Genomic DNA, 27,160 nt, shown 5'->3' on the forward strand with positions numbered 1-27,160 from the left:
AAAACCCTGTTGAAAAACACTCAAAGGCACTAAGAAAGCCAGACTACATCGCCACATCTCTACCTCAACTATTTGCAGCCTGGCGTGGTCAGGATAGGTATAATTAATGCACCTAGATCCATGGGAGTCTTTGCTAAAATGGCTACTATGAAGTCTTTGGGGTGCAAGACATTCAATAGTGCTTACGTGTATTTTATTGTTTCTCATGACAGGCAATGAGTGGACAGAGCAGATGTTCACATATTGGCTTGGTGTGTACGTCAAATGCTTTGTTTGACTGATTCAAACAGCTTTACAGTGTGTGATAGCGTATCATTATCTTGTCCTGCAAGACTGATACTGACTGAAGCTCCGTGTGTGAGCATCAAGAGAACAAGTATCCGTTGAAGAGCCCTTTGTGTTGTGTGTTTATGTGTTATGCACTGTACAGTAGCTGAATGATCACTGCTTGTCTCCTGCACACTCTTCTTCTCTCTCTTGCCGGAGGGGGAAATACGAATATCTACGGCGAATTCTTTTCAAAGCATCGCCTTACTAAATGGAAAAAGACAGGGACAGTGTTTTTCTCTTTTTTCGATTGTGTCATCTCTCTCTGATTTGGCTCAGTGTTGTGTTTGACCTACTCCCCCTTCTTCTGCTATGCCTGTAGTTGCTGTTGCCGTGGTTCCGGTTGCCTGTGAGGTTGTCATGGGGGAGGATGTTTGGTTGCCACGGAGCTCTCCATTCTGACTAGGATGTTGATGAGGAGTGGGTAGAGAGGGAGGGTCTACGGTTTGGGGGAGGACTCCATTGTGGGGAGAGCTGTCAGAGGAAATGCCCGAGGAAGAGACTCTGAGGACTTGATCGTTGGATACCGCTCCTTCTCCACCACCTCCTCCTCCTCCTCCGCCTCCAACACCTCCCCCTCCACCTTCAGTTTTCACACCGGGGTCTGCAGAACCCAGGGAGGAAAGCTGGTCCTCCTAGCGAGATAGAGAGAGAGGGGAGGGGAAAGAGGAGTGGGAGCAGAGAGAAGATGGTCGTAGGAGAGAGGCCATTCAATGAACGATGAGAGGGATGTGAGGAGTTGTAAAGGAGATGTTCAATCAAGGCAGATAATGTGACATGTGGAGGGGAAACAATCACACGTTGAGGAGTGTGGGAGTAAGTAAGAATAGTGAAGATAAAGATGGGAAGAGGACAAGGAGGAGGGAAAAAAGTCACCAGAAAAAGGGTGTGATTGAGTTGTGTGGAAGTGGAAAACATCAACATTGGAAAAATAGAAAGAATGGGTTGGACGTAAAAGCCATGGCAGAAGCAAAGGAAGGAGGAAGTAGAAAATAAAAGACAAGTGATAAGGGATTGAAAGAACCACACAGAAAGAAAGACAGAAAGACAGAAAGAAAGAAAAAAAGAGACAGAGAGAGGAGAGAAAGAGCCAAATGAGTTACGAAGTTGATGCATGATGTACACCAATAAAAAATGGCAGCACAAGAAAGGGGACACAGGAAAAGAAGGGATGAAGGGGGATTAAAACTTGAGGTCAAAGGGTCCTGATCCGCTCGGGATGAGTAGCATGGGGTGTTTGTCGGGTGCAAGGAAGTCAAGTGAGTTATTCTTTGCCAATGAGTACAATTCATGTTCAATTATAATTTTCTAAGGAAATGTGCGTGCTTGAGCAGCTAAAAAAATATCTTAAAGATTATAAAACTCTACAATTATGGCTTCCAAAAACATCTTAACAGCACATACTATAGTAACTTAGCTGTTGCTTAACACATGCAAAAAACAACAACTGTCAAGCCACATAAGAGCTCAGTGCCAAATTTTAAAAAGCCAGATAAAGGTGCATCCTATTTGCCCGGCAGGAAATCCAAACCTCTGTCAAATTCACCAACCAAAACGTCTAACCCAAACCCATTAATCACAAAGCAATGTGTTGCTGCATGGGTGTTTCATCCTGGATTGGAGCTTTTGATTAGTGATTAAGTCAAAGTTTGGTTTTGCCATCTTTTCTTACCTACATTGGCGCAGAATAACAGCAATGCAAATGTTAGTGTCATTATTAGTTTTTTTTTTTATCAAGGTCTGTTTGCAAGCCTTCACTCCCAGTCTTGTTCACTGGAGTCTGTGTGGGAGCAGTGGGAAGAGAAAACAATTGGGTTATTGTGCCAATAGACAACTATGAGGACTCTATTAATAATAGTGCTTAATGTTACCAAGAGCTACCACAAGATGATTTGAATATAGCAGCATTTTGAAAGCTGGAATTCACAGTTTTACCAAGAAGATCTGGGTAGAAACCTCTTGAAATAACTGCACTTGATTTATCTTGCCACATCTTGGCACATTTTCTGTGTGGTGTCCAAACATAGTTGCAGAGACTCTGTTTCACTGGAAAATGTAAAACAAGTGCAGAGCCATTGAAGACAATTTGTGCAGGAATTTAACGTCCTTATCAAACATTAGAAAATATGATATCAAATATCACTGTAATGCTTACATACAGGAAGTATGAAATACTGTAACATGTATGGGATGAAGTGCTGTAGAGGGGAAAGACAGAAAGAAGAAGGGATAGCTTGGTCGGCATACAGTAGAGAAAATGAAAAGGATAAAAAGCAAATTATCCCTGGATAAACTGTATCTGATGGGTGTGTCCGCTGTGAGTGGAGAGTGTTTCCATTTTCACTTAAAAAAAAAAGAAGTGAAAAGACAAAAATTACCCCAAAGTTTGATGTGAATTAACAGGCCTTTTCTCTTCTCAATCAGAACCAAAATGAATGAAAACATTTTTCAGCTGCCTACTGGTGCTATGAACAGCTACCAAACTATGGTACAGACAGTTACAGGATGCCAGTAACATGAATCCACTGACACTTTTTATTTTAGTTACTCTGAAACACAACCAACAGTATCATTTAATATCCATGTGTAGACCAATACACATGTCTATTAAACTCAGAAATTCAAGCAGCTGAACAAAGACAAAATGGCAAAAATGTTTACTGACATCCTTTTTAACTTACCAAACTTGCTTCACTCTCTGTAGGCTGTAGTTTTTGAATATTTGGTGCATTCAATTACAGCTTGGTGTGAGAGTGTTTCTTTCTTTTTTCTTTCTTTTATTTTTTTAATGCTAATGAAATTACCGTACCGGAGACAGAAACACAAAACACTTAGTGGAGTACTGAAAAGTTAGGGTGTAGTAAATGATTTAGATAGAGTATCGTACACACAGGTTCTTACCCATCTCCTCCAATCTCCAATCAATTTGAATCATGGATGTCTAGAGCAAAGTGTTAAATCTTTCTCACCTCCACATGTGAAATAAAAACCTGCTGTAAGTGTTGGTTTAATCAGTATATATGTATATATATAGATGTGTATGGCAATGTAAAAATAAAAGCAACCCCTGTAAGATTTAATAAGACTAGCTTGCCAGGTGAAGAGCTCTACCTCTGAAGCAAAAAGAAAAAAAAAATCAACATAGTACGCATGTCACACATCATCAGACGCCACCATTCAACCAAATAATGTGCCCAGGTTCCAAACACATACATAAACACTTAAATATCAGAAAAACAGACTCACTGAAAGACACAGAAAACACACGAAAAGATACAAAAAACATTAATCAGTGTTCTTCAGGGAAGGATTGGGTCAGATACGGAGATTTCCCATAATTCCCGTTGTTTATCTGAGGGCGAGCTGGGAGGGATGGAAAAACTGAATGGAAATGTACGTTTATGTGTGTAGGAAAACACAGTGGTGGAAAAAAAATAAAATCAACAATAGAACAGAATTCACACAATTTTCCAGTGACTTTTGGACAGCTTGATTTATCACCAAGAATGTTAATCTAAAATCATGCATGTTTGGAGCTTTGTTCAACTAGTACATGCTCATAATGAACATTTCATGTCTTATTTATTCCTCACAAATCTGTACTGAAGTCTGTGGAAAAATATAACCTGATTCTGTCTATTTTTTAATTCTTTAAATTTTGCTTACTTGCTTTGCTCTCACAATTGTAAAATATTTCTAATAGCTACTTATTAGTTAGCAAATTCCGGATTTTCTCGAATTACTATAAAAAGATCAACAAAAGAAACAAAATCATGAGATTATAACGACTGTGTGAGTGTAGGAAACTGTAATTAATGTAAATGTAGTTAATTTACTGTACATGAAACATTAATGTTGTATATTGTTCATTTGAATCGACACATAGTTTACTATTGTTTATCAAAATAATAATGTTTAGTATATTTAAAGTTAATCAAGAGCAAGTGAAAACATGAAGTGGTGATTAAATGCAATGAAAATTCGGGTAGAATTTTGCAAATGCCAACATCTGAAAATATCGGAGCTTAAGAATCAATGGTATTCATTGATTATTATTATTATTTAGTATTTCTCTGCATTTGAAAGATTATCCAATGCAAAGAGTTACAGGAATGTCTCCGTATATGACTTGAAAATCATTTGCAAATAATAATGTTGGCATACATGTCTGTGGACTGCTGGTTATGACTCAATTGTGTGTGTGTAAACAAGCAATGGCATTTTCATTTGTAGTGTCCTCAAACAGTCACACAAAAAACATTTGATGATTGAATTTTTGACATTAGTATAGCTACTGTAAGTACTTGTATATATATATATAGATTTTTTTTTTGTTTTTTGCCAAGGTATGTAATAAGGTCATTGGTCAACAAAAAGTGAAAAAGCAGCCTAAAATAATTCAAATAAACTCTATATTTGAGGTCTGCCACAGAATATTTCCAGAGTTACCAGTGGATTCAAGAACACATGCTTTTATGTTGGAAGGGTGACTATAAAACCAGCAGGATACTACCTCTGCCTGCCTGTTCAAACAAAGAAAATGTTTTTTGTGTGTGTGGAGGAGGAGAAGGAAGCTGACTTCATATAATGCCAATTGTAGTACTGTATTTTTGTCAAAATACTTCAAATGATTTGGCTGGTGATTTTCTATATTGTTCCTACTGTCAGGGAAACTCAAGTGCAGAGTCAAACAAACAATGAATTAATCTACTTATAACTATTTTGTGTATCCAAAGTCTGATATATCTCATTCCTCTGTACCAACTATGCAACTACAGATCACATTTTCAGTCTCAGGAGAGCAGTTCCTTGTACGGCAGATGCCACTGTGGCTGTGTGGGACTGTGATTTAGTATGTAGTGTTTAGCTTTTGTGCTACATATCACATCTTGACTTTGTACTGAAGTTCTTTGAGAAATGTACACTGTTGTACAAAGTGAAGAGGTTGTCATTTTCTGGGAGGTAATAATGCCCTCTGGAACTGTTTATTCTAAATAAACATTATATTTTCAGTGTCTCTAGTAAGCTACATACTTTGGGTAAAAAGTGAACACAGGCCGGCCTTGTACTGTATATAGTTTACTGATTTTTACATGATTACATGATTTATGGGTACTATAGTTGAGACATATCTCACATAAACACCCCTTACTGCCAAGTTGCTTATAGTTCGTGCAGCTTTAAAGCTTGTGATGTTTGGTTATTGTTGTCACTCTTCCAACAGAGAGGCTTACCCCTCAGAACCATCAGTAACCTCTGTCCAAACATTCAATGACAGGCCTCTTTCTTTTTTTCTGAAGGGTCAATGGAAGAGTAAAGTGGGGCTGTCAGTGTGTTGGCTTGTAGTGAGTTCACAAGGTGCTGTGTATGGACAGGGACGCACATAGAGAACAGCAGAAGTGGAGAAAGGTTATGGATGGAGAGTGAAAGTTTGCCGGTTTGTTTATTACCTGGTTACTCGGGGTGGGACAGGTGCGAGACGGGGCTGCACTAGGATGGACTGACGCCTCCCCTAAGAGAAATCACCGTATCTCATCAACAAAGGAGGAGAGGAGAGGAGAGGAGAGGAGGGTTGACAGCAGGATGCAGGAGGAGGAGGAAGCTCACATCAAAAGAGGGGAGGGAGGGAGGGGAGGGAGGGAGAGGAGGGAGGGCGGGCTTGTGCGTACCGGGGAGGATTCAGAAGGGCAGTGAGAGGGTTGAGGGAGACAACAGCCACCCAAAAGAACAATACATACACAACGCACAACACAAAGTGAACCAAAAACAAAGACATAAATATACATAAAAATGCTTACAAACGCACAAATATAATGACAACCATACACGCACAACATTATCAGACAACCCGACAGCCTGAAAGCATTAGAGCAGCATGCCATGCAATGTATCATGAACATAAATCATGCTTAATACAATAAAGAAAAGAGGCGTTAATTCGTGCACTTCAAACGACATCTGCATCTGAAAGCAACTGATTAATCCAGTACAGTTTGGAAAGCAGAAACTGGCATGTTTCCTGGCTCAGAAATGTTAAAAAGACAGTAAAAAGTACATGCTAATATCAAACATGCAGTTTTCTACTCTATACATTTTAATATATTCACACTTGGAGAACCCAGAATCATATATACACTTAACACTATATACACAATACACAGAAAAAGAACAAAGAATTGAATTTGTGTATTTTACTATAACAGACATTCCACCACACACACTCAAAAACATTCAAAGAATCTTATGTGAATGAAAAATTGATATGATTAATGTGACTACAAAGCTATGAAAACTTTTCGGCATTAAATACATCGAACTGGTAGCTGCTGGCTAAACAAAAAGCCCTACAAATGATCAATTTAGCTTCAAATTAACTTTTCGAAACATTTTTGCATGGAAGGAGGACTGTGGATTTTGTCCCCCATCACTTACACTGAAAGTGCATTATGAAGATCTGCATGAACAGGAGGAATTATTACAGCAAGATAAACCTCTCAGTGTTCATTTGTGCTCCTGACTGTTGTTTTAGGACAGACTTGAAAAATTGTGAATCCGTCCTTTCTTACATTTTCATCCCATCTGGTGGAACATTTTGCAACCCTATTTTTACTTGAAAAATGAGAATTATTACTTTATCAGTTGCTTTTTTGATTTTATTCTCTTATATAGTTTAGCAGACACTCAAGCTTTCATGTCCTCATCTAAAATCTCAAAATCTCTGGATGGAAGTCGACTTTTTGCAGATTATTCTTATTTTGTAATCATCTTACTGTGGTATGAAAGCTTATGGCATTCTGCACTGGTGTTGTTGTGTGGGGTCTAATTAAGTGTGGATTGTTGTTTTAGAAGTTGGTAGTAGTGACCTGAGGAAACAATGGCGTCATGCCTCTCCCCTCTCGTTCCATATTAATTTACTCCCCTCCCAACCCCCCTCTCAGTAGCGGTGTGTGCACCAGTCTCACCCATTAAAGTGGAGTGTCATCACTGGACTGAACTGTCTGCTTGTTTTAAGTGCTGCGGTGATGAACACAAGGCCCCGAAGCAGAAACACAAAACTAACCAGTAATTTCTGTCAAAATTGCCTGATATAATTCTCACTCAAGACACTGCCTATTTTAGCAAAAATCACCACGGGCTGCTTGCAGAATAAAAGAGCGTTTCATCACAGAATTTCCCTTATTTCATTGCTTTTGTTCCTGTATATCAGCCTGTACTGTTTATACCCATTTATACTGTACGGCATTTACACAAACACCTGTACAGTACAATAGAAACCACTTGAATAGAAAGAGCCATGCGATACTTTGCAAAGTTTAGAAAGTTTAATTTTCCAGGATGAATCAGAGACAGGTTGTAGTATTTTAGCCATGCTAGTCAGCGTGTTGATCCGTCAGTCGGCAGTGGTGAAAGAAGAGCTCAGATCCTTTACTTACTTAGTAGCAATACAACCAATATCCATTACAAGTACAATCCCTGAATTTAAAGTACTAATTAAAAGTACAGAAGTATTATCAGCTAAATTTAGTAAAAGATGTATCACATGTTACATGGGCAACCTCAGCAGAAAAGTAGAAGAGGCTCTTAAGATGCAAAGACAATCAATTTATTTCATGAAATGGTGAAAAAACAATATAAAAAGTGAAGGTTTCTACCTTGGTTAAAGCTAAATTGACTCATGTTAAACCCCTTTTTGCCTCCTACCCTCCTCTCCTGTTTGGTTATTGCTGTTATTTGATCTTCTAGAATCATGTGGTCTGTAAATTGTGCAGATGATGGTCCTTTAATTGAGATTTCTTCAGTGTCACTTTTTGCATGTGAAATAAACTGACTCCTTTTGCATCTTAAGAGATTTTTCTCCTTTTCTGTCAGTGTTTGAGCGAGCTTTATATGGAATGGGGCTGTTGATTTAAGCCACATGCACCTGTCACAATCTTTTGAAAATGCTTGGATTCAAGAGTGCAAACCCTGTCACTATTCTACTACACTAACCTGAATATTGAGAGGCATTGCATTCAAATATTTTCTGTTACAGTGAAGACTTGTGTTCATATTATTATGCTTAATATATATATATTTTTTCTAAATGTACGGCCTTGTACCATTTCTCAAAAAATATCATTGTCACATTAGTAGTAATAACGACCATCATTGTGCTGCTCTGAAGCTCCTGTCAGCTTTTCCCTCTTTTTCTCCTCTTGGCATGTTTCATTATTTTTTTCCCTCTCTGCTGCTTTTGATTGGTTACTAGAAATCTCCTGTGAGGCATTCCTTTGATTTTTTCTTGCAATTAACTGAGGAAAATCCACAAACATGACCACATGGATGAAGGAACGTATACTGTAAGTGGGGCGACTGTTTGAATTTATGAGAAAATCCACCACATTGCATCAGGAGTCTGTATGTTTCCTTCAGTACTCAGAATAGATTTGACTTTAATTAATCTGTGGAGAAGCTGGAAATGCGACGCATGGCTTAGTTGTATTTATGCAGTATTAGCAGTGGCAACATTCTTATGATGTTTGTGCTGCATTTGTCCTAAAACAGATGCAAATATAATTACTCTGCAAGAATGTGACTATCAATAAGAAAAACAATAAAAACAAAAAAAAACAAGTAATCTTATAAATTCAGCCCAAATAAGATGACGCATTTGATTTGAGACTTCTGATCTGAGAAAATGTTTGAGCAGCTGTGTACGAGTGTATAGAGTACTTAAAGGTTTTTATATTCCTTTTCTCTTCCATTTTTCCTCAAACAAAAATGTATATATACTGTTTATATATAGCTAGATATACATGTGTGTTGGCACGCAGTCGCTATATCATGACTCATGCTTGAAGGCGGGCTAGTTCAATTTTAGAGGATAAGAAAGGGGGCGGGTAGAGAGCGTGAAATGAAAAGCGCTGAGGGAAGAAGGCTTCTGAACACACAGCACCACCACTATGCAGCATACTGAACAGTATGGATTTGGGGTTGGAGTTGTTGAATAACCTGAGCATGAGTCTGATTTTTGCATCGTGTGTGTAACCCCCGACATGCTCGGCAGAGACACTGACGGAAACAACTACAAAACCATCAACAACATCACAGATATGCTCACAAACTCAGCTAGAGTCAGACTTCTCCATAGCTTGAGCTGAGGAATGCAAACAGCAAAACTCTTTGATCTTCAATGCTCCCAGGTATACTGGCAGACAGATGGTGGTCAAACCCAAACACAGGGACAGGTCAGGGACAGGGCAAGACAATCAGAGGGACCACATACACACAGCAGACAAAATAATAAAAGTAGCAGGGGGGGTGGGGGAGAGAGGTAGAGAGGAGAGAGAAGATAGCACGGGCCACCAAATTCGACGAGAGAAGAAGCAGTCTCACAGACCTGATCAGCGAAAATCCTGGTTTTTGGCTCAATCACGGGTCCTCCCCTTAACTCATCCTCCACAGCCATGAGTCTTGGAAGCAGAGAAGGAGAGAGAGAAGAGAGAGGGGGAGAGGGGGGAAGGGAGGGGAGGAGAGGGAGGGAGGGAGAGGTGACAGAAAGAGAGGGAGCGTTATGAATTCAAGATGATACTTTATAAGAAGTTGAGCAGCAGCTCCAACATCTGCCTCAACCACAGCACAGTGATAATATGCTAGTTACCTGTATCTCAAACAATCCCACATTTGACAGGCAGATCAATCTTTTAAGCCCATGCAAATGTTCAGCAGCAGTAACCCAAGCCATGTATTCTCAGACACTGCCAATTTTCACTGGTGGAGCCCTTTTTTTTTCTCTTCTCACACCCTTGGGATTCATCAAAGCATTTCCCCCCTGTTTTAAGGTATTTCCAAAGTGCAATTACTGCCAACTGTGGACAATTATGCTTGTGAACTAAATGGTTCAGTAACAGATCCCAATCATCCCCAGGGAATTGCCCATCTTATGTAACATGGACTGACCAAGGCACTGGTGGAAAATCCTTTGACTAATCATTTCAAAGACTCCGCTCAAAGATACGAGCGAGCTTACTGCTGCAGTTTTCATGAGCCAGCGGACAGTGCAGGTTTCCCAGCTCTCATGATTATCCAAGTGCCAGGGATTTACTCCAGATAGGGTCATTCAAGGATATTTCTGACACAGGGCTATCTTGCAGTCACACAGCCAACTGGCTAAGCTGTGAATATTGTTATGGTGGTGATCAATGCCAAATAGAAGTTGCTGCGAATAGAAAAAGACCCCCACTGTCTTGGCCGTCATCGATATCATTGCATGTGATTCATGACTTCCCATTTGCTTTACAAGGTTTTGGTTGACATCTTACAGACATTGGATGGTTCAAAAACAAGCAGAATATACATCCTTGTAATCTGTTGACATGAAATATGCTTGCTGGAATATTATCCATTTATAATGTCAAATTGACTCCGTAAAATAACCAGAAAGATGTGTGTTCATTATGCCACTAAGCCAATCAAATAGTTGACAGGAACATTTAATTGCCAACATGAATCAATGCAGTGTGAATACATCCCCAATCAACCAATGGGTTCTTTGTCATTTAGTGTCATTGAAGGCTGTTTTTTCGCACATTCATATCATTTTCTTCAGACCACAGAGAGGCACATGTTTGACAATAAAGAACGAAAATCCACAGGTGAAGTTTCAAACATAAGTGTTTGGATGTTTTATTCCATAAATAATGTACAGTGTTGAGAGTTATTTTACAAAAGAAGAGAATAGGAAAAGAAAAGAATCAATCATAAGCACAGACAGAAATATTAGCAGTGTCTCAAAAACAATGGAATGTAACATGGGGATACAGCATTAAGATTTTGACATGACTTCAAAAGGCAGACAATGATTCATGTGGGGTGATATGTTACAAAAAAAAAGAAAAAGGTAAGCTTTTATATCCAGTTGTACTTCAAGTAGTGTGCTTTTGAGGTCAAGTCGTACACATAGTCAAAAACAATGTGTGTAACTACCAACATGAGGTCACAATGTCTGAATATTTTGCTACAGAGAAAAAAGGCAAGAGACAAAGGTGTCAAATAGGACGTTAAGTTAATGTGAAGTCAACTGAAAGAAACAACAGACCTGAATCAAAAAGCAGCTGCAAATACTTTATTTCCATGTATTTATTTATTTATTAATTTGCCAGCAAGTGCAACATATCATCGATTGAAAACTTACCTCTGTCAACATGTTTGGTGTTGATGCAGCAGACCCCCACCCATCTGGTTAAAACAAACCCAAGAATTATTTGCAACCATTTGACACAGGTCTGTAAAAAAAAAGTGAATATAAACCCTTGGCTGATGCTACAAGCCATGTCATTCAGACCAATATTGATCACACACATCAAGCCAAAACTCATCACCACTATGATTTCATTTGCAAAATTTAAACATAAGTTTTGCCGTAATACAATCTATACAGCCTATCAATATATTCTTGCTACAAAAGAGAGGCGGATATACTGACACCAGAATATTATCTATATCTCTGGAGAGGGAAAAAATAATAATAATAATATGGTTGCCCTTTTAATAATAATATTTAATTCATACTGTTACTGCATAAGTTAAATGACAGTACTGTCTAACTTTCTTTAAACAACTATTTCTGATCACCATGTCACTGGACACCACCAATGACAGACTGCAGGTCAAAAGTCATACCAAGCATATACAGCAAAAATCATACAGATATAAGAAATATTTTGCGCTTTAATAAATAATATCCATTGCAGTCTTTCATTTAAAATGCAGAAAAATTCACAAACACCGTACAGATAAGCCAAAAACAAGTTGAAAACTGAAGAACACACTTTGCAGAACATACTGTTGTCAAAGAGTCACGTCATGTTGTCATATTGTCTCTGTGGTATTTTGTACTTTACAGTATTCCAGGTCTTTATTTTTTCTGTTTTAGATACTGTGGATGGCACCTGGTAAAAGATTTTGGAAGGAAGTTACCGTTTCTTTATTTATGTACACAAAATGCATACAATATACCTCATCAGGATCCTGCATGTGCATTTGCAGCACATGTAGACATATTGTATCTATTATTGCGCAAGGTTAAAATAATTACATTTCATAATCTCACTCTCCATATAATTCATATATATATATATATATATATATATATATATTTATATATTTCATATATTTCATATATCATTATTCTTATGGCTCTTGCATCACAGACTTCAATATGCTATGGATTATAATTAAAAATAGATTATTACTATGACAGGTACAATTAAGACCATTGATTTTTTACCCTCATACTGCATCTCTCCAGAAACCAACGTAAATCTATTGTTCAGCTCACAGCAAACAGCTTGGGGAAGATAAATAGCTTCATTCATATTTATAATTACTAAAATGCATTAAAATATTTTGATTAAAAAAACAAATAGGAGAGCCTGTAGCCAACTAAGGGGATCATTACCCCAAAGAAAAAATATATAGATATAAGTGCTACAGGTAAAGTGGATTCAGTGTTTCAGTGGATTTAAACTAGCATGACCTAAAACTCAACATTTGGCTTTGGTTTAAATTAGATTGTTGAGAACAAAAAGTGTACCTGGTCTAACGACAGATATTGGATTTGCTCTGAGCTTAAAGAAAAGTGTATGCACAGAACATTAAGGCTTCTCTGAAAGAAAATCTCTGAAACTCCAAACACAACGCTAAGTGTTTTAGTTCTGCTTATAGTGAGATTTGTTCAAGCCTACGTAGGAGCCGTGAGCTGAAGATCACCTACGCTCCTTTTGCAGAACCTGAGCTCGCATTTGCATCAACGTAGTGTATTTGAATGTGAAAGTTCAACATAAAATTGATAGTCAATTTAAGATTAAAAAAAAAACACAACATAAGGCTATGTTTACACATAAAGTTTTTGTAAATCTAATCAATCCAATAGAATGGCCTAAGACCATATTTCTTGGCATCCACACTATTTGCACATGTGCATTAAAAATTCAGATGTGCCCAGACGATGCTCAACTATTGCGATGCATTGCACGACATCGTCTGGCTCACCGAATTGTGAGTAAAATCTAACTCGGAAGCATCCAGATCTGCTACTTGGTTTATCCTTGTGTGTTCAGATGATAAAAGTCACACGAGTTACAAGAGTAAGTCTTCGAAATATCTCCTGCAGCAGATTTGCTGTGTTCACTTAAAACTTTTACTCCAGGGGAGCAATAATCAATGATTTTTCATTAAGTGCTCTGAGTTTTTCTGTTTATGCGGCATATTTCCGTAATGCCTTATGCTTGAATCTTCATTGTTCACTGACTGATTCAAGTTTTGTTTGTGATGGTGTCCCCTGCTCCTGTTTCACCATAGCATTGTATCAATGCAAAGAAAAAAAAGGAGAGAGGTATCGATCCTCACGTTCACTCTGCAGAGAGATACAACAGCAGTCCTTCAGTGAACATGGTTCACCTTGATTAAAAATGGAAGAGCTAATATTAAACCATAGTCTTCCATAGTCCTGTGCCTGAAGGTCCAAAACAATGTGTCGAGTTGCTTTAAAAAGTGCAGACATATTACAGAAGTTACGTTGTATCAAATTTTTAATCCCCTTGTGCTTTTACAATGCAATCTTGTGGGAGAGTCATGAAGATGGAGCTATGTGAAATCATATCAAATGATCCCAAGATCCAGTTAGAAGCAAGCACTGTGTTCATAAAAAATGGCTGATGGTAAGTGCAACAGCTCGAGGATATGGGAGGGTGTTTTAATGATGGTTTTATATACAAGGTTAGGGCGTGAGATGTTTTCCCATAAAGGACGAGCAGGACTGTCTCTGTCTTCATTCCATGTCTTCTTTCCTGGAGTGGATTAGAAGTGGCAATATTCTCTGTCACAGTTATCCACCCTTCAGTTGCAGACCACAGACTATTATTATAAGAAGTGAACAAGAAAATATTGTACTCTCTCCCTTGCAAAGCTTTTTAACTCAACTCTCCCCAAAAAAAAAAAAAAAATGAATACATTTGGGCAGCGTTGCTAATAAGCAGTCACAAGGAATCCTTAAAACACAGCAAACATTTGGTTTTCATGCCTGAATACAACTGAGATATGATTAATATTCCACTCTTTTCCCACCAACTACTTAATTTTGTGGCTGATCGATAAAAACTAATGACTGCACTCTAAAACTGCTCCATTACATTTTCACACAAGCACTCAATAAGTTAGGACACAGCTCTCCACAATCATCCGAATATGATGCTCTTGAATAACAAGTAAACCATGTTGTGAAATTATGATAGCAGATTTTCTACAAGAAGAGCTTAGAGGACAATCAGTGACACCTTTGTCCAGCTTAACTCAGTTGAAAAGAACCGACCGCCAAGGGAGTATGCCCTACATGCTTATCAAAGAAAGATATAGATCTCTGTCCTCCTTATTATATTCTCTCATTTAATTTGCCACTCATTACATGTCTGCAGTTTTGGCTTTCAATATACAGCTCCCTGCCTTGCTCCCAGGGCTGTAGTACTTAATGAAACTGAAACCAGCCTCCTACCCTCCAATATTCTTTGCAAGATAACAACCCTTGGTAAATAGAGTCTTATTCCAACAAGCAATATATATGTATTTTAAGAAAGAACATCACTGCTTCAAGTTCATGTTTCAAGCTTGTAAAGCAAAATCCAATATGCTAAAGTTGCACTGTGTCAACCAAGGACGTACCCCTCTAAAGTACTATAATTCATTTTGATAAATACTACCCATCTTTATCTGAGAGAATATGTCAATATTTCCATATATTTTGGAAGAAAACACATATAGTCTATTCACCCAGGCGTCATAATCAACAAAAATAAAGTCAATGTGAGCCGCCCATGGCCTCCCTATAAAAGACCACCTGATGTCTTAGCTGTCTTTTGCCCTCCATCCCAATAACAGCCTCCATTTACCTGCTAATTATTCCTTTAATTTGGGAGTCTTTCTCCACTTGCTGTTGCCGTAGCCTCCTCTCACTGTCCTCGAGTCGATTCTGGTACTGTAGGAGGATCTTATTGGTCTGGTGCTCCTGTGTGAGGAGCCTCCTCTCGTATTCCTCCAGCTTTTTGTGGGACATCACCAGACGGTCCTTCAGGGAGTTGATCTCCTCCTCGTACTCCTTTACCTGAAATATGAGAGAGGTTTATATATTGTTAGTGTTTACAAGCCATCATTTCTCAGTGGGATTTGTGGCTACAGTGGCTGGTGGTTTGGAGAGTTCTTTATGAACATTCATGAATTTTCCGGACATACTGTAAAGTAGAAAACCACCTTCAAAACCTCCAAATTAAGGTAGTGCATACACCACACACTACTACAGATTTATGAACATTTGGCAGATGACTGTTATTTCCCACACTGTTTGAGACCTCTGGACTTGTGTGTTAAGACAGATATGACTCAGTGTTCCTTAGCTTTGCTGTGCACGAATTTGAGGTTTTAATTTAAAATAAAATTCTGAAACTTATATAAGTGAGACCTACCCTGTCCATGCGTGACTCATCCATGCTCTTTGAGTACTCCTTCAGTTTGAAATCTTCACGGTCAATCCGCGAACTTTCAATGTCAGCCGACAGATGAGGCATGTTGGAGACCCAGGCCACTGTTCGCTCATTGGCTGGGGTTGGGGCATTGAGGGTAGATGGAGACTGGGAGCCCTAGAAAGAAAGGCCATCACACTGAATATGAGAACATGAGTTCTTAAGTTGATGAAAGTCAGTTTCATAACAAGCAATTCTGTGCAGGCTTTTATCCAAAGTGCCTCAGAGTTGCATAAGTTCATACATTTTGAACACGACTGGCCCCTGGTGGGACTCAAGCCCTTAATCCTAACAGTGTTAGTGCCATGCTCTGCTCAGCTACACACATGCACACACACACACACACACACACACACACACACACACACACACACACACACACACACACACACACACACACACACACACACACACACACACACACACACACACACACACACACACACACACACACACACACACACACACACAGACACACTCAATTAAAAGTCATTGTTGAGAAATAACCTTGGACACAGGTGGTGATCGAAAAAACTGGAGCACCAATGAGAAGAAAAGAGAAGAAAGAGGAGAAAATGAATTCAGAGCGTGCAGATATTACCTGTTTGCTCATGGTGGGTTTGAGCAGGTGCTGTTGCTGTTGCTGTTGCTGTTGCTGTTGCTGAGACTGTTGCTGTGGTGACTGTTGAGTGTTCTGACTGGTGGTTCCTTGTGGACTCTGGCTTTCCCTGACAGAGCTCTGCTGGTGGGGCAGGCCCGGGGCAGTGTTGTCTTTGACGGACAGCTGCCTGGACCCGTGCTGCTGCCTGCCGCCGTAGCCTGACTCTGGTGACTGGAGGAGATTGCCGCTTTGCGGTCGTGTTTTAGCCGGAGCAGCAGGTGTAGCAGCTGCACTGACTGACAACTGATGGGAGGTCTGGGATTTGACACGCTGGGTGGGAGGCGGGGCAACAGAACTCTGGCGTACGGGTTGGACTGTGGTGGGAGGTGTGGTAGCCAGGGAAGAGTGGGATGTTCCTGTCTGGGAGGTCATGCCCATCATTTGTTGCTGTTGAAGGTTATCCTTAGAAAGGAAACAAGGAAATAATAAATTAGCATTTCCATTCCCTGATTCAATTATTTTTGAGACGGCTTCATTTGACTGAAATCACATTTAGCGAGTATCCATTTTGGAAAGATTTTTCAAATGTATTGTCGATAGTTTTTTTTTATTAAATGAAGTAAAAAAAGATCTGTGGGGAAATATCACAAATGCTTATTTTCTCCTCGGCTGCTGTGTTGGTGTCTGTGTTTGATTGAATCCCAGCAGGGGAACGAGAGAAAGCGTAAACAATCTTGCAGCCTACCTTTCATTGGCAGATAGTGTTTTCTTAGCAGTGATGTTGAAGAGAAAGGATCATGTCAGTCTTTTCGTGCAGGTGAGTTTATATAGTCAAAATTTAAGCGATTTGATTGGCTGTTCTCCACTTAAGCAGCCAATGAACTAACAGTATTTATGACAAATTAGAGATATTAATGCTGTATCATGTCACACTAGTAGACAATGGTTAGGGTTAGGGTTAGAGTTAGGCTAACTATGTGTAGGATTTGAAATTTTCCCCACTAATGCATCTTTTCGGCAGAGAGGTCTAAAAACATACCACATAACCACAATGGCCCCAGTTTGGTTCTGGTCTCCATTAAATGCCAACTCCCTCATATTAACCTAATTTTTTCTGTTTATCAGCCGTCAATACAAGTCAAAATGTTTGACTTTTGCTTCCCCTAGTATCAAAAAGGACAGTATGGTAAGCATTGCTTCACCGCACCAAATAGATCCAGCATGGGAACAATGAGATACTTGGCAGAAAGCAGCACACAGATTGCATTTATTTCCACCAGGAATGTCTCATGCATTCAGAATAACTTAAAATATGTAATAATCACAAAAAACATACACACAGTGAGCATTCAACTACCTGCATATGCATGGACATCTGCCTGCGTCCATAGTCAGCCCTGCTGTAGTCGTCACTGTAGCTGTGTGAGTGGATGATGCTGGGTTGGCCCAGGTGACCGTCCCTGGTCCTGAGGGTAGACAGGTCCTCACTGCGAGAGAACCCCCCATGGGCGAACTGTGGGATGTAGGCCTGGTGTGAGGGCTCAGGCTCTGGGGCCAGGAGCAGGGGTGCTGGGGGTTGAGCCCGGCTGTGCTGGTGGTGGAGCTGTTGCTGTTGAGGCCCATCAGCAGTCGCCAGATGAAAGAGGGGATTCTGGAAGGAAAGCGGGTAGCGCATGGCGGCGGCCTGCTGTTGCTGCTGCTGGGATAGCGAGTCGGTGGTGGTGCCCATCTGGCTCAGCTGGCTCAGCCGAAGGCCGCCGGACATGCTGGAGCCGCCAGAGCCAGCTGACAACCTCCCACCGGCCCGCAGCTGGCTGCTCAGGCCGGACCCCAGGCCGCCACCGCCTCCGCTGCTCAGCCCTCCGAAGCTGCCCATGCCGGCGATGGAGGCCTGGGAGGAGTTGAGCATGTCCACCGACTGCAGGTTAGACACGCTGTTCATTCGGGAATCCTGGAGGTCCATCATAGATACGCTTTTATTGAAACTGAGCACCTAAGTAATAGGGGATATGCGAGACTAGTGTGCCCCCTGTTATTTTGATATGTTAGGTGGCCACGGATGATATGGGTGAGGGTGGTGCGGGTGTTTTTACCGCGAGGCCTGGATATCGGAATGCCTCAAAGTATTTCCCAGGAAATACCGCTAGGATGAGTTGCGTGGTAAATCAGTGGGAAAAAAGCAGATGTCATGATATACTACAGCCTCGATTATACGATGGGAGATTCTACTAAGTATGACTAACATGCACGTCATACTAACCTGACTTTGGCAAAGGTAAACCTAGTGGATGGGATGATGATTCCCCTAGTCAGTGTGATAAAACTCACCTTAGGGTCAGGTTCCGTGATGTCCGAGCTGCTTGTGCAGTAGGCCGGGCTGGATCTGGCCAGGGGAGGGCGTGATACGTAAAACATCTCTTTGGAGGACGCTCGATGGGGGTGGTCACGGTCCTGAAAACTCATCTGGTTGCGGGATGGCATGACCCCACCGGTGGAGGTAGGGGAAGGCAAGCGAGTGATATCTATAGAGCTGGAGAGCAGCAGTGAGTAAGAAAAAACAATTTGAAGTAATGTGTTCCTACATTTTTCCCCCCTGCAGTTTCATACTATTTGAAATGACAGCAGTTCCAATATAACATACTAAACAACAAAAGCAGCATTTAGTTATTTGAAGCAGAAGACAGCTGAAGATAAAATGACAGTGAGATGCTCAGCGGAGCTGTTATGATCACAACATGTTGCCTACCTATTAAGATCCCTCATCATAAGATTTTGGAACTCGGATGAAATGCCCCTGTTGAAGCTCGGCCGTGACAGCAACCTGTCTGTCTGCCTCTCCTGGACCCTGTCTGTCTGATGGCTGGGCTGTCTCTGGAGGTGTGGGTTACGCAAGGCCATACTAATGTCATTCAGGAGGCGAGGCAAAGGACCCAGTTTGATGATGGCATCCTGCAATTAAAAGAAAAAGAAAATTAGTTTTGCTGCAGATTTATTAAATATTTTTTATATCTACATGATTTAAAGGTTTCATTAAAATGCCATATTTCTACCTCTACTCACCTGGTGCTTGTAAGTTAATGACAGCTTAGGCTTCATTAATGACTTACAGTCACTTTTTGCAAAAGCTGTCAGATGAGAGATCAGCACAACATTTTTTAGACTGAATTGTTAAAATTCAGTCCTGAAATGACATATCCATCGGAGTTTGGTTGAGCCTGGCTGCATGGTAATAAAACACCCAAGTGATGTGCAAAAGGTGGACACAATAACATGAACACCTGCTATGCAGTGCAACAGCTCTGAAATAAACATGACTTTTGTCGTCAGAAAGGTATTAAATCAACTCTAGACATTTTATTTAATTTAAGTCATAATTATTGGTTTTTTTTAACTGCACCACATTATATCATCAGTGTAGCTAAAATATTTTCTTTGTACATGAGATAGTATAAATATAGGTGTCCAGTGGTTGTATAGCTAAGTGACTAAAAATACAGCAAAGTTACCAAAAAAGAAGAAAGTATAATTGAACATTTGGGATAAAAATGCAAGAAATTTTCTGTAATGTTATTGTTAAATGTCCTTAAAATAGCCATTAATAGTACTATTATCTTAAAAAATGTCCCATGTAACATATCTACATTTTTGGAAAGAACTACAATGTACAACATATCTAATATTTGGTTATCTGATAAAATTGCAGTTTATAATAAACACTATGTTTGGGTTCACCTTGCTGAGCTGAGCCATGACCTCCCAAAGGAGACTGTGCAATATAGACAGCTCCCTGCCCAGGTCGATGTATCCCTCAAAGCCGCCTGCATTGCTGACACTGTCCAGGTTGGAGATCTCATACAGGAACTGCTGCATGGAGGCCCATTCCATCTCTAAAAACTCATTCATGAAACACATGTACTCCTCTTTGGTGCCAAACCTGCAAGATGGAGAGGAAAGAAGACAAAGAAGGAGATAGACAGTTGTGGGGGTAAAGGGGAGAGAAAGAGAAAGTGACACAGAATAAGTAAAAAAGTGAGCAATACTTGACAGTGATACTAAATGTCAACTAGAATCACTGTCTCTGATAACTCTTAAAAGGAGATTTTGTTTCTTCTACGCAAACCACCGCCCACCAGGATGCCGGCATCCTCGGCTGACATTACTGTCTTTCAGAGGTAGTGAAGATACTGGTATCATATCAAACTATATGACCTAAGGCATTCATTGGTACCAATCATGTCATGCTACCTTCACAAGAAGGGGGCTTGATAACTAATTTTGGCAAGGGAAAAACTGGCATGGACATTTTCAGACAGGTTCCTTGAAGCCTCACCTCAAGATATCTGAACAGACATGCCCACTTAGACTAATCCCATGCAATTTGGGCAAAAACCTGCAATGGCATGCAATATAAATGTGTTATTTTTGCCTATTCTAAAAAATGTTTCTTTGAATATTTCTGCATACTAGGGTCCCTAAAAAGTCTTGGAATTGCATAAATTGGGTATAACTGGTGCTGAGACAAATTTGAATTTTACACAATTTTCGAAAGAAACAAATATTTAAGGTTTGATGGGGTTTTCTTATTACTGGACTTGTTACTATACTTCTATTTTTTTGCAAAAGAATAATATGCATTTTTATATTTCTATAGCTTAATATGGGGAAAAATCTGAAAAAACATTTTAGTAATTGAAAAAGTCAACAAACATTCCTTTTCAGAGGTTAAGAATAAGAATTGAGCTGATCATCCACTAATATCCATGATTTTCATCAATATGCTGAGATAAAAATGATCCAGATGTTTAATTCTGCCTCTATGCTGATGACACTGCCATTTACTATTGAGTTCCTTTTGAATGCAGAACTTATGTTGTGATGACTCTATGTTTTATTTAAATTTTGACTGCAGGATAAAAAAACTGAACATATTTAGATGTTTAAAAAATGTCTATATTATGTAACTGAAGGCCAACTTTACTTTTGCTTCACAAAGAAATATCAAATAAACATTTTCTTTTTAGTTAAGAAATTAGATCTGTGTTCTTATGAATCCCCGAAGTTTTTCCTATGTTTTTACTTTTGATTGATTTTTGGAATTGACGGTCTACTATTGCGCACTGGTTAGTGACTGGTTAGTGTAAGGACTTTAGATTGAATAGAATAAAACTGACTTGGAGAAGTTAGCCAGGTTTTGCACTACTTTTGCGATGAGGGTGAGCGTGCGGGACGTTTGCTCATCGGGATACTCCTGGGTGAGGTTGAAGAGCGATGGGGACATGATGGCAGGACACAGGAAGCGCAGGAAGAGGGAACCACTGATGAGACGGTCAGCAATGTCTTCCCGACCCCTCTCAGCACATCGCACTCTCCAGGAGGCAAATACTTCTTTAAGCTCTCGTGGGAAAACACTGTGAATGGATATATACATACTAGGATCAGGATCAGTTTCTTTTCTTCCCTCTTTTTAATATAGAGGAATAAAGTTACTCAATACTTTTGTTAACTACTCACCAATGGGAGTTAACGATCTTGCAGAGTGCCAGTTCACAGCACATTCGCAGATTGGCTTGGTGGTCTGCGAGCACAGAGGGTGGTGTTCTCATGGGGTCAACTTCGCAATTTTCCTCTGACTCATACAAGGCCCTTATGAACTCCCCTACAAATGACATTTCATTAGTAACACAAAGATCAGCTCCGTGCCATTGATATTAAAATTTAACAACAACCAATGGTCTCACAAAAAAAAAACCCATTATGGTAGAATAGATTTATCCATCAATAGCAAATTATACAACAACACAAATGCAATGTTGCCACAAGACACGCTGCAGTATAAAAAAAAAGAAGCATGAAAGCAAAAAATACAAATCTGGATGGTGTGTTAATGTGCCAATAAGCTAACTATCAAGATGATAAACCTAACAACTGTAGTTTAGAATAAAATGATAGTTTCTGTATTTCGTCAATTATTTCAATCATACTGCAGAATGATCTATCTAACGATCTTCCTGTTTACAAGTATCCACGGCACTGGTGGTTGAATATTCTTATGTTTAACACAGAAGCTCTAAACTACAGTGTAATTTTTGGGATTTTGTATATATTTGTAAAAAAAACCCATTAATTATTGAAAGTAGTCTAACAAATACAATATATTAAGCCTTTCCCTTCCTTTTGGAAAGCTGTATTCCTCTACTTTTGTGAGGTGCTTCTTGATCCCATAAAGCACTACTGCTGAGCTCGGGTAATAACATAATTCAATATATCATCAAACTCCATGCAGAAATATAAAAAAGAACAGAAGTTTGACACGAGTTGAAGAATAATAAAATTCCCTGCAAATTAAACTATCACTTCGAGCAAAAGCAATGGAGCAGGTTGAGAGAGTATCTTGGGGAGGATTTTTCCTTTAATTAAAAGTTTTATCATTCCAAAACTTCCAAAAGTATACCCCCTGGATATAAAATAAATTTGAAAATAGTATAATCTTCGCAAAATTGCTTCAGCTTATACAATGAAAAATTTCAAGAACCCCAAAAGTTCTGACTCACCTATAGCATCCTTGAGGTACTTATGTCCGATCAGTTTGAGGTACTCTTCTATGGCTTTGGTGGCCAGAGTGTTCTCTCTGAAGATAAGGTGTTCTCGGTCGATGAATCTGTCTACCTCACACATTGCCATGTCTGACAGGAAGTCCTGGAGAAAGAGGACAAAATGATTTCTCTTCTATCACATTCATCAAGTTAACAGCAGAAACAAAAGCTTGACTGTCTGTTCAAAAGGATTGAAAACACTTAGTTTTTTAGACCAGCTTCACATTTTGACACATACCATTAAATCATATAGAAAAATAAATGTCCTGTACCTTCGCTTTCCCAGTGCTCTGCAGTATATGCACCAGTGCACAGGCCACTTCCTCTTTGCTCTTGACACTTAGCACAGGTTCCAGCACAGCACACAGGGTGCGGTAGTTATTGGTGACGTACTCTGCAAACTCCTTGTACAGCTCCATGGGCAGTATGTTCATGGTCTGGAAGCGGGATTTGAGGCGTAGGGATGCATTGATGATCTTCCCCCCTCCAACACCAGCTCCCTTGGTGAGGACACTGGGCTGGATGACCGGGTACCACTGCTCCACAAACTGACGTCCAGTGATGCTTGAGATGGGGATGCTTACAAGTCCTAAGTATGTGCTCTTTTCCTTCAAGGAGAAACAGTAGATATTAGTTGTGATAAACATTTGTAATAATAGTTTGAAAGTTTAAAATGTAAAAAAAAAATCATCTAACGCTTTGGCACTGAATAAATAATGAGCAGCAAGACTAACACTGGATCCCTGGAGTGTCATTTTGAAGCTAGAAATGAGTCGTTTTGCTATGGTGGTGCTACTCTTGCACTAAATTGAGAATAATTCTATTTGTGACTGACTATTCATTCTCATGCTTAAAAAACACTCTTTTCAAGACTGACAAAAACTAAAGAGGAGAGAGAGGATAAAACATTTTTTACTGGTAAATTACACAAAATGGCCTAATACTGTGCACTCTATATGCAGGGGGTTGATAGGGTTGTTGATCCATGGCAATGACTCAATGATTACTTAATCAATTATTGTTTGTCTTTTCTCTCTTTTAAGCCTCCACTCTGTTTTTGAGCAGATACACTACAGTTTTTTCTCGCAACCTTCACTACATTGCATAACTGCGCCGCAAACAAAGGCAGTGTTACAAAATGGTTTGTTGTTAAGCCAGTTACGCAAATGACAAAGACAAAAGCAGTGTCACCATTTTGAGATGCCACTTTATTATTAGCTTCATTGGTTACTGTATTATAAAGCCAATGACCTAAACAAAAAAACCCCAACTATTTCACAGTTATTTCTTCATCTCTCTGTTTTTCTTGAATTGACATTCCAATATACTGTACCAAATTGCTAATTTCTGTTGTAAAAACATAAGAGGAGCATGGAGCACTGTGCCAAGATTTGATGACAGTTTTCTACTAACTTCCAACTTTTAGGTGTATTTCAAATACACCAAATTACTACCAATTCTCCAAACTCCAAGTTATCCTTCAGATTTCTTTTTCACCTTGCGTCTTTTCTTGTCTGTCTCCTTGTATAGATGAAGGCGTAGGTTGCGAACGGCTGGCAGGTTGTTGAATTCAAAGTGCTCGCCCCAGAAAACCGTGTCAGTGCGGGGCTTGCTGGTGGTGCGTGCATACAGCATGTCGTCCAGACAGAGTTCGCAGTAGTAGCGCTTCTTGGCTGGAAGCTCGCGGGCCTCGATGATCCACAGTTTGAGTACATTGTCCACCCTTCGGCTGTTGTCCTGCGTGCACATGAAATCGGGTCAGATAAGGTCAAGTGTATCTAATGATGAAGGAATAACAAAGCGTCGCACGACAAGATGATACAATGCAGGGGGAAACATGACAAACAGCAAAGAAAACTGTTCTAAGATATGGAAGCAGGGACGGTATGTGTGAATAACCGGCGACAGCAGGTCAGCCTACAGGAGCACAGAGTAAATGACAAGAAAGAAATGGCTGGTGACATGGCAGGCGAGCTACTGTGGATTGTAGGCTGTGCTTAATAAATTGCTGTCAACTCTGGGTTTGAATACACAGACATAAGACAAGCATGACAGAGATACACAAAAGAAGGATAACAACAGAAACTATGGAGGATAAGAGCAGCAGAGAAGTCTAACTGGCTGAAAAAAGAGACAAACGCACATGTGCTGCAAAGACGAGGGACAAACAATAATGGTAATGTTTCTGTAGACAGCTACAGTTCCTAATCATGATCACAAAGCCCAAGCTATATTTGACATCCCCCATGGGGGGAGAGAGTGCCGTGTTGATTGCAGAGTGATGTTTCAGAGAATGGGGGCTGAGTCATTTCAGTTGCACTGAGATGCCATTGTTTTAGCCCCCTGTTTGGTTCGGATCATTTAGGTCCTAATTTAGCCAGCTCAATACGTGAGCATCAGCAAGATCCAACATTCTTAAATTCTCCATTTGTATGCTCTTTGATAACTAGTGCCGAGCATGAAGCATAATTAATTCTACACCTCTGAGTTTGAATGCACTGGGCATCTGGTGGCTCAGTTTGCTAGTGCACATACAGTGCAGCAGTACCAGCATGTGCTCGTCTCCTCTATCTTGATATCATGGTACATCTTCCCTAGTTTCTGTCATATCTCGCTTACTATCAAAAAACGACACTAGAGCAGGTTGAAAAAAACAATCAAAGCTCAAAGCGGGAATTAACAGGCTGCAGAAAGTTAAGAAATGTAATGATAATCTTTGTCTCTGCAGTGACTCTTATCTCTGTCGATGCATCTGGTCTGGGATGTGTGAGTTGTTTAGGGGTGGAGGATATGGGGATGGGATTTTGGAAAGAGCCCCCGTCTGGAGTCCTTGGAGCTCCATGACTCAGCCAGGACCCCCACGGCCCGAGCATCTGGACGATGCATTCAGTTCGGGTGATGTTTCATCTCAGTCTGGCTTAATAACTCCTAAACTCTGGTTGCCATCAAAGCTGTATATCTTGCATGCCTGTTCACTTTTTTAATAAGAGAGAAAGGAGACATGGGACAATTTTACAGAACTATGAAATCTGGGTGAAAATTAGGATATTGGTTTTACTCTGAGCCAATATGAAGAGCTGAGATTTGTTGTTTTCTTAAGCTGTGAGAATGGAAAATCACAGTGCTTTAAAGCTGCACTAGGAAAGATTTATATGTGGAAATACACAATCGTCTCTGCTTAAATCAAACAGAAAGTCCCATCTGCATGAATTAACTATATTCTGGTGTCAGGTGTGGACACATTGAAACTGTTTTAAGTAGTTAGAAAGGACCTGGATTCACCAGTGTTTGATCTTTCGTGTCTTGTCCCTTCAGTATCCTTCAGTATCAAGTATCAGAGACATGCTTGGTTAGTAAACATGACCCTGCTGTGTGCGATTTACTGACATCACATTACCGGATTTGTGGATATCAAAGTTTTTCAAAACTGCAATTTGGTTCCTCCTCCCTGTAAAATTACCTCGTGCAGCTTTAATATTTGCTTGGAAAAGCGACTAAATTGCTCAACACAGACACACACAGACACGAGAATGGAGTTCACACAGAGAAATGAAGTGGTGCACTCTTGTTGACAACAGACAACAACAGGAGACGGGGAGGAGAGAGAGAGACACACAGACAGAGGGATCATCCTTTTTCTTTTTTTTTCCTCTACCGCATCCCTTTCTCTCCCCTCACCTTGTTGGGCTTGACAGCTCTCTGCAGGTTCTCGATCCATTTGTCTCTCTCTGCAGCTGAGCGACACGCAAAGCACTTGGTTCCTGATGTCGTAGTCACCTGAGGTTATAGCCAATGGTAAATTCAACAACCACAGCCATTAGTAACTATGGAGACTGCAACTAAGGCGCAAAAACAATGCCTTGTATTCACTCTCAACCTCTGTCATGTTCCACTAATGGAAATGTGATGAAAAAGCTGACATAATCCTGCAGCAAGTTATGTAGGGACTCGAGCTCCTTTCAGTGTCCTTGTTTCTTTCATTTTGTCACAAGTAAAGAAAAACAATATTTTCAATTCACAGTCCATTTCACATCACTGTCACTTGTCAGGATGGAACAACATTTTTGGTGCCATTTACAGCTACAGTA

At 39.9% G+C, this 27,160-nt stretch overlaps 2 protein-coding genes across 2 annotated transcripts in view; both read right to left on the reverse strand.

Moving 5' to 3' along the window:
* ankmy2a (ankyrin repeat and MYND domain containing 2a) overlaps positions 1-27,160 on the reverse strand; it is a 366,395-nt gene that overhangs the window by 161,508 nt on the left and 177,727 nt on the right. The gene's annotated exons all lie outside the window — the stretch shown is intronic.
* syngap1b (synaptic Ras GTPase activating protein 1b) overlaps positions 603-27,160 on the reverse strand; it is a 102,827-nt gene continuing 76,269 nt past the window's right edge. Inside the window, exons 6-20 of the mRNA XM_062422502.1 lie at positions 26,751-26,849; positions 24,570-24,809; positions 23,345-23,680; positions 23,031-23,175; positions 21,991-22,135; positions 21,651-21,887; positions 20,212-20,413; positions 19,226-19,428; positions 18,808-19,009; positions 17,837-18,430; positions 16,480-16,941; positions 15,822-15,995; positions 15,252-15,463; positions 9,707-9,779; positions 603-962 (exon numbers count right to left, since the gene is read on the reverse strand). Coding sequence (XP_062278486.1) covers positions 603-962; positions 9,707-9,779; positions 15,252-15,463; positions 15,822-15,995; positions 16,480-16,941; positions 17,837-18,430; positions 18,808-19,009; positions 19,226-19,428; positions 20,212-20,413; positions 21,651-21,887; positions 21,991-22,135; positions 23,031-23,175; positions 23,345-23,680; positions 24,570-24,809; positions 26,751-26,849 — 3,684 coding nt within the window. The remainder of the gene's footprint in view (positions 963-9,706; positions 9,780-15,251; positions 15,464-15,821; positions 15,996-16,479; positions 16,942-17,836; positions 18,431-18,807; positions 19,010-19,225; positions 19,429-20,211; positions 20,414-21,650; positions 21,888-21,990; positions 22,136-23,030; positions 23,176-23,344; positions 23,681-24,569; positions 24,810-26,750; positions 26,850-27,160) is intronic.

This window comes from Scomber scombrus, chromosome 7 (genome assembly GCF_963691925.1).
Source record: "Scomber scombrus chromosome 7, fScoSco1.1, whole genome shotgun sequence".
Lineage (NCBI taxonomy): Eukaryota > Metazoa > Chordata > Actinopteri > Scombriformes > Scombridae > Scomber > Scomber scombrus.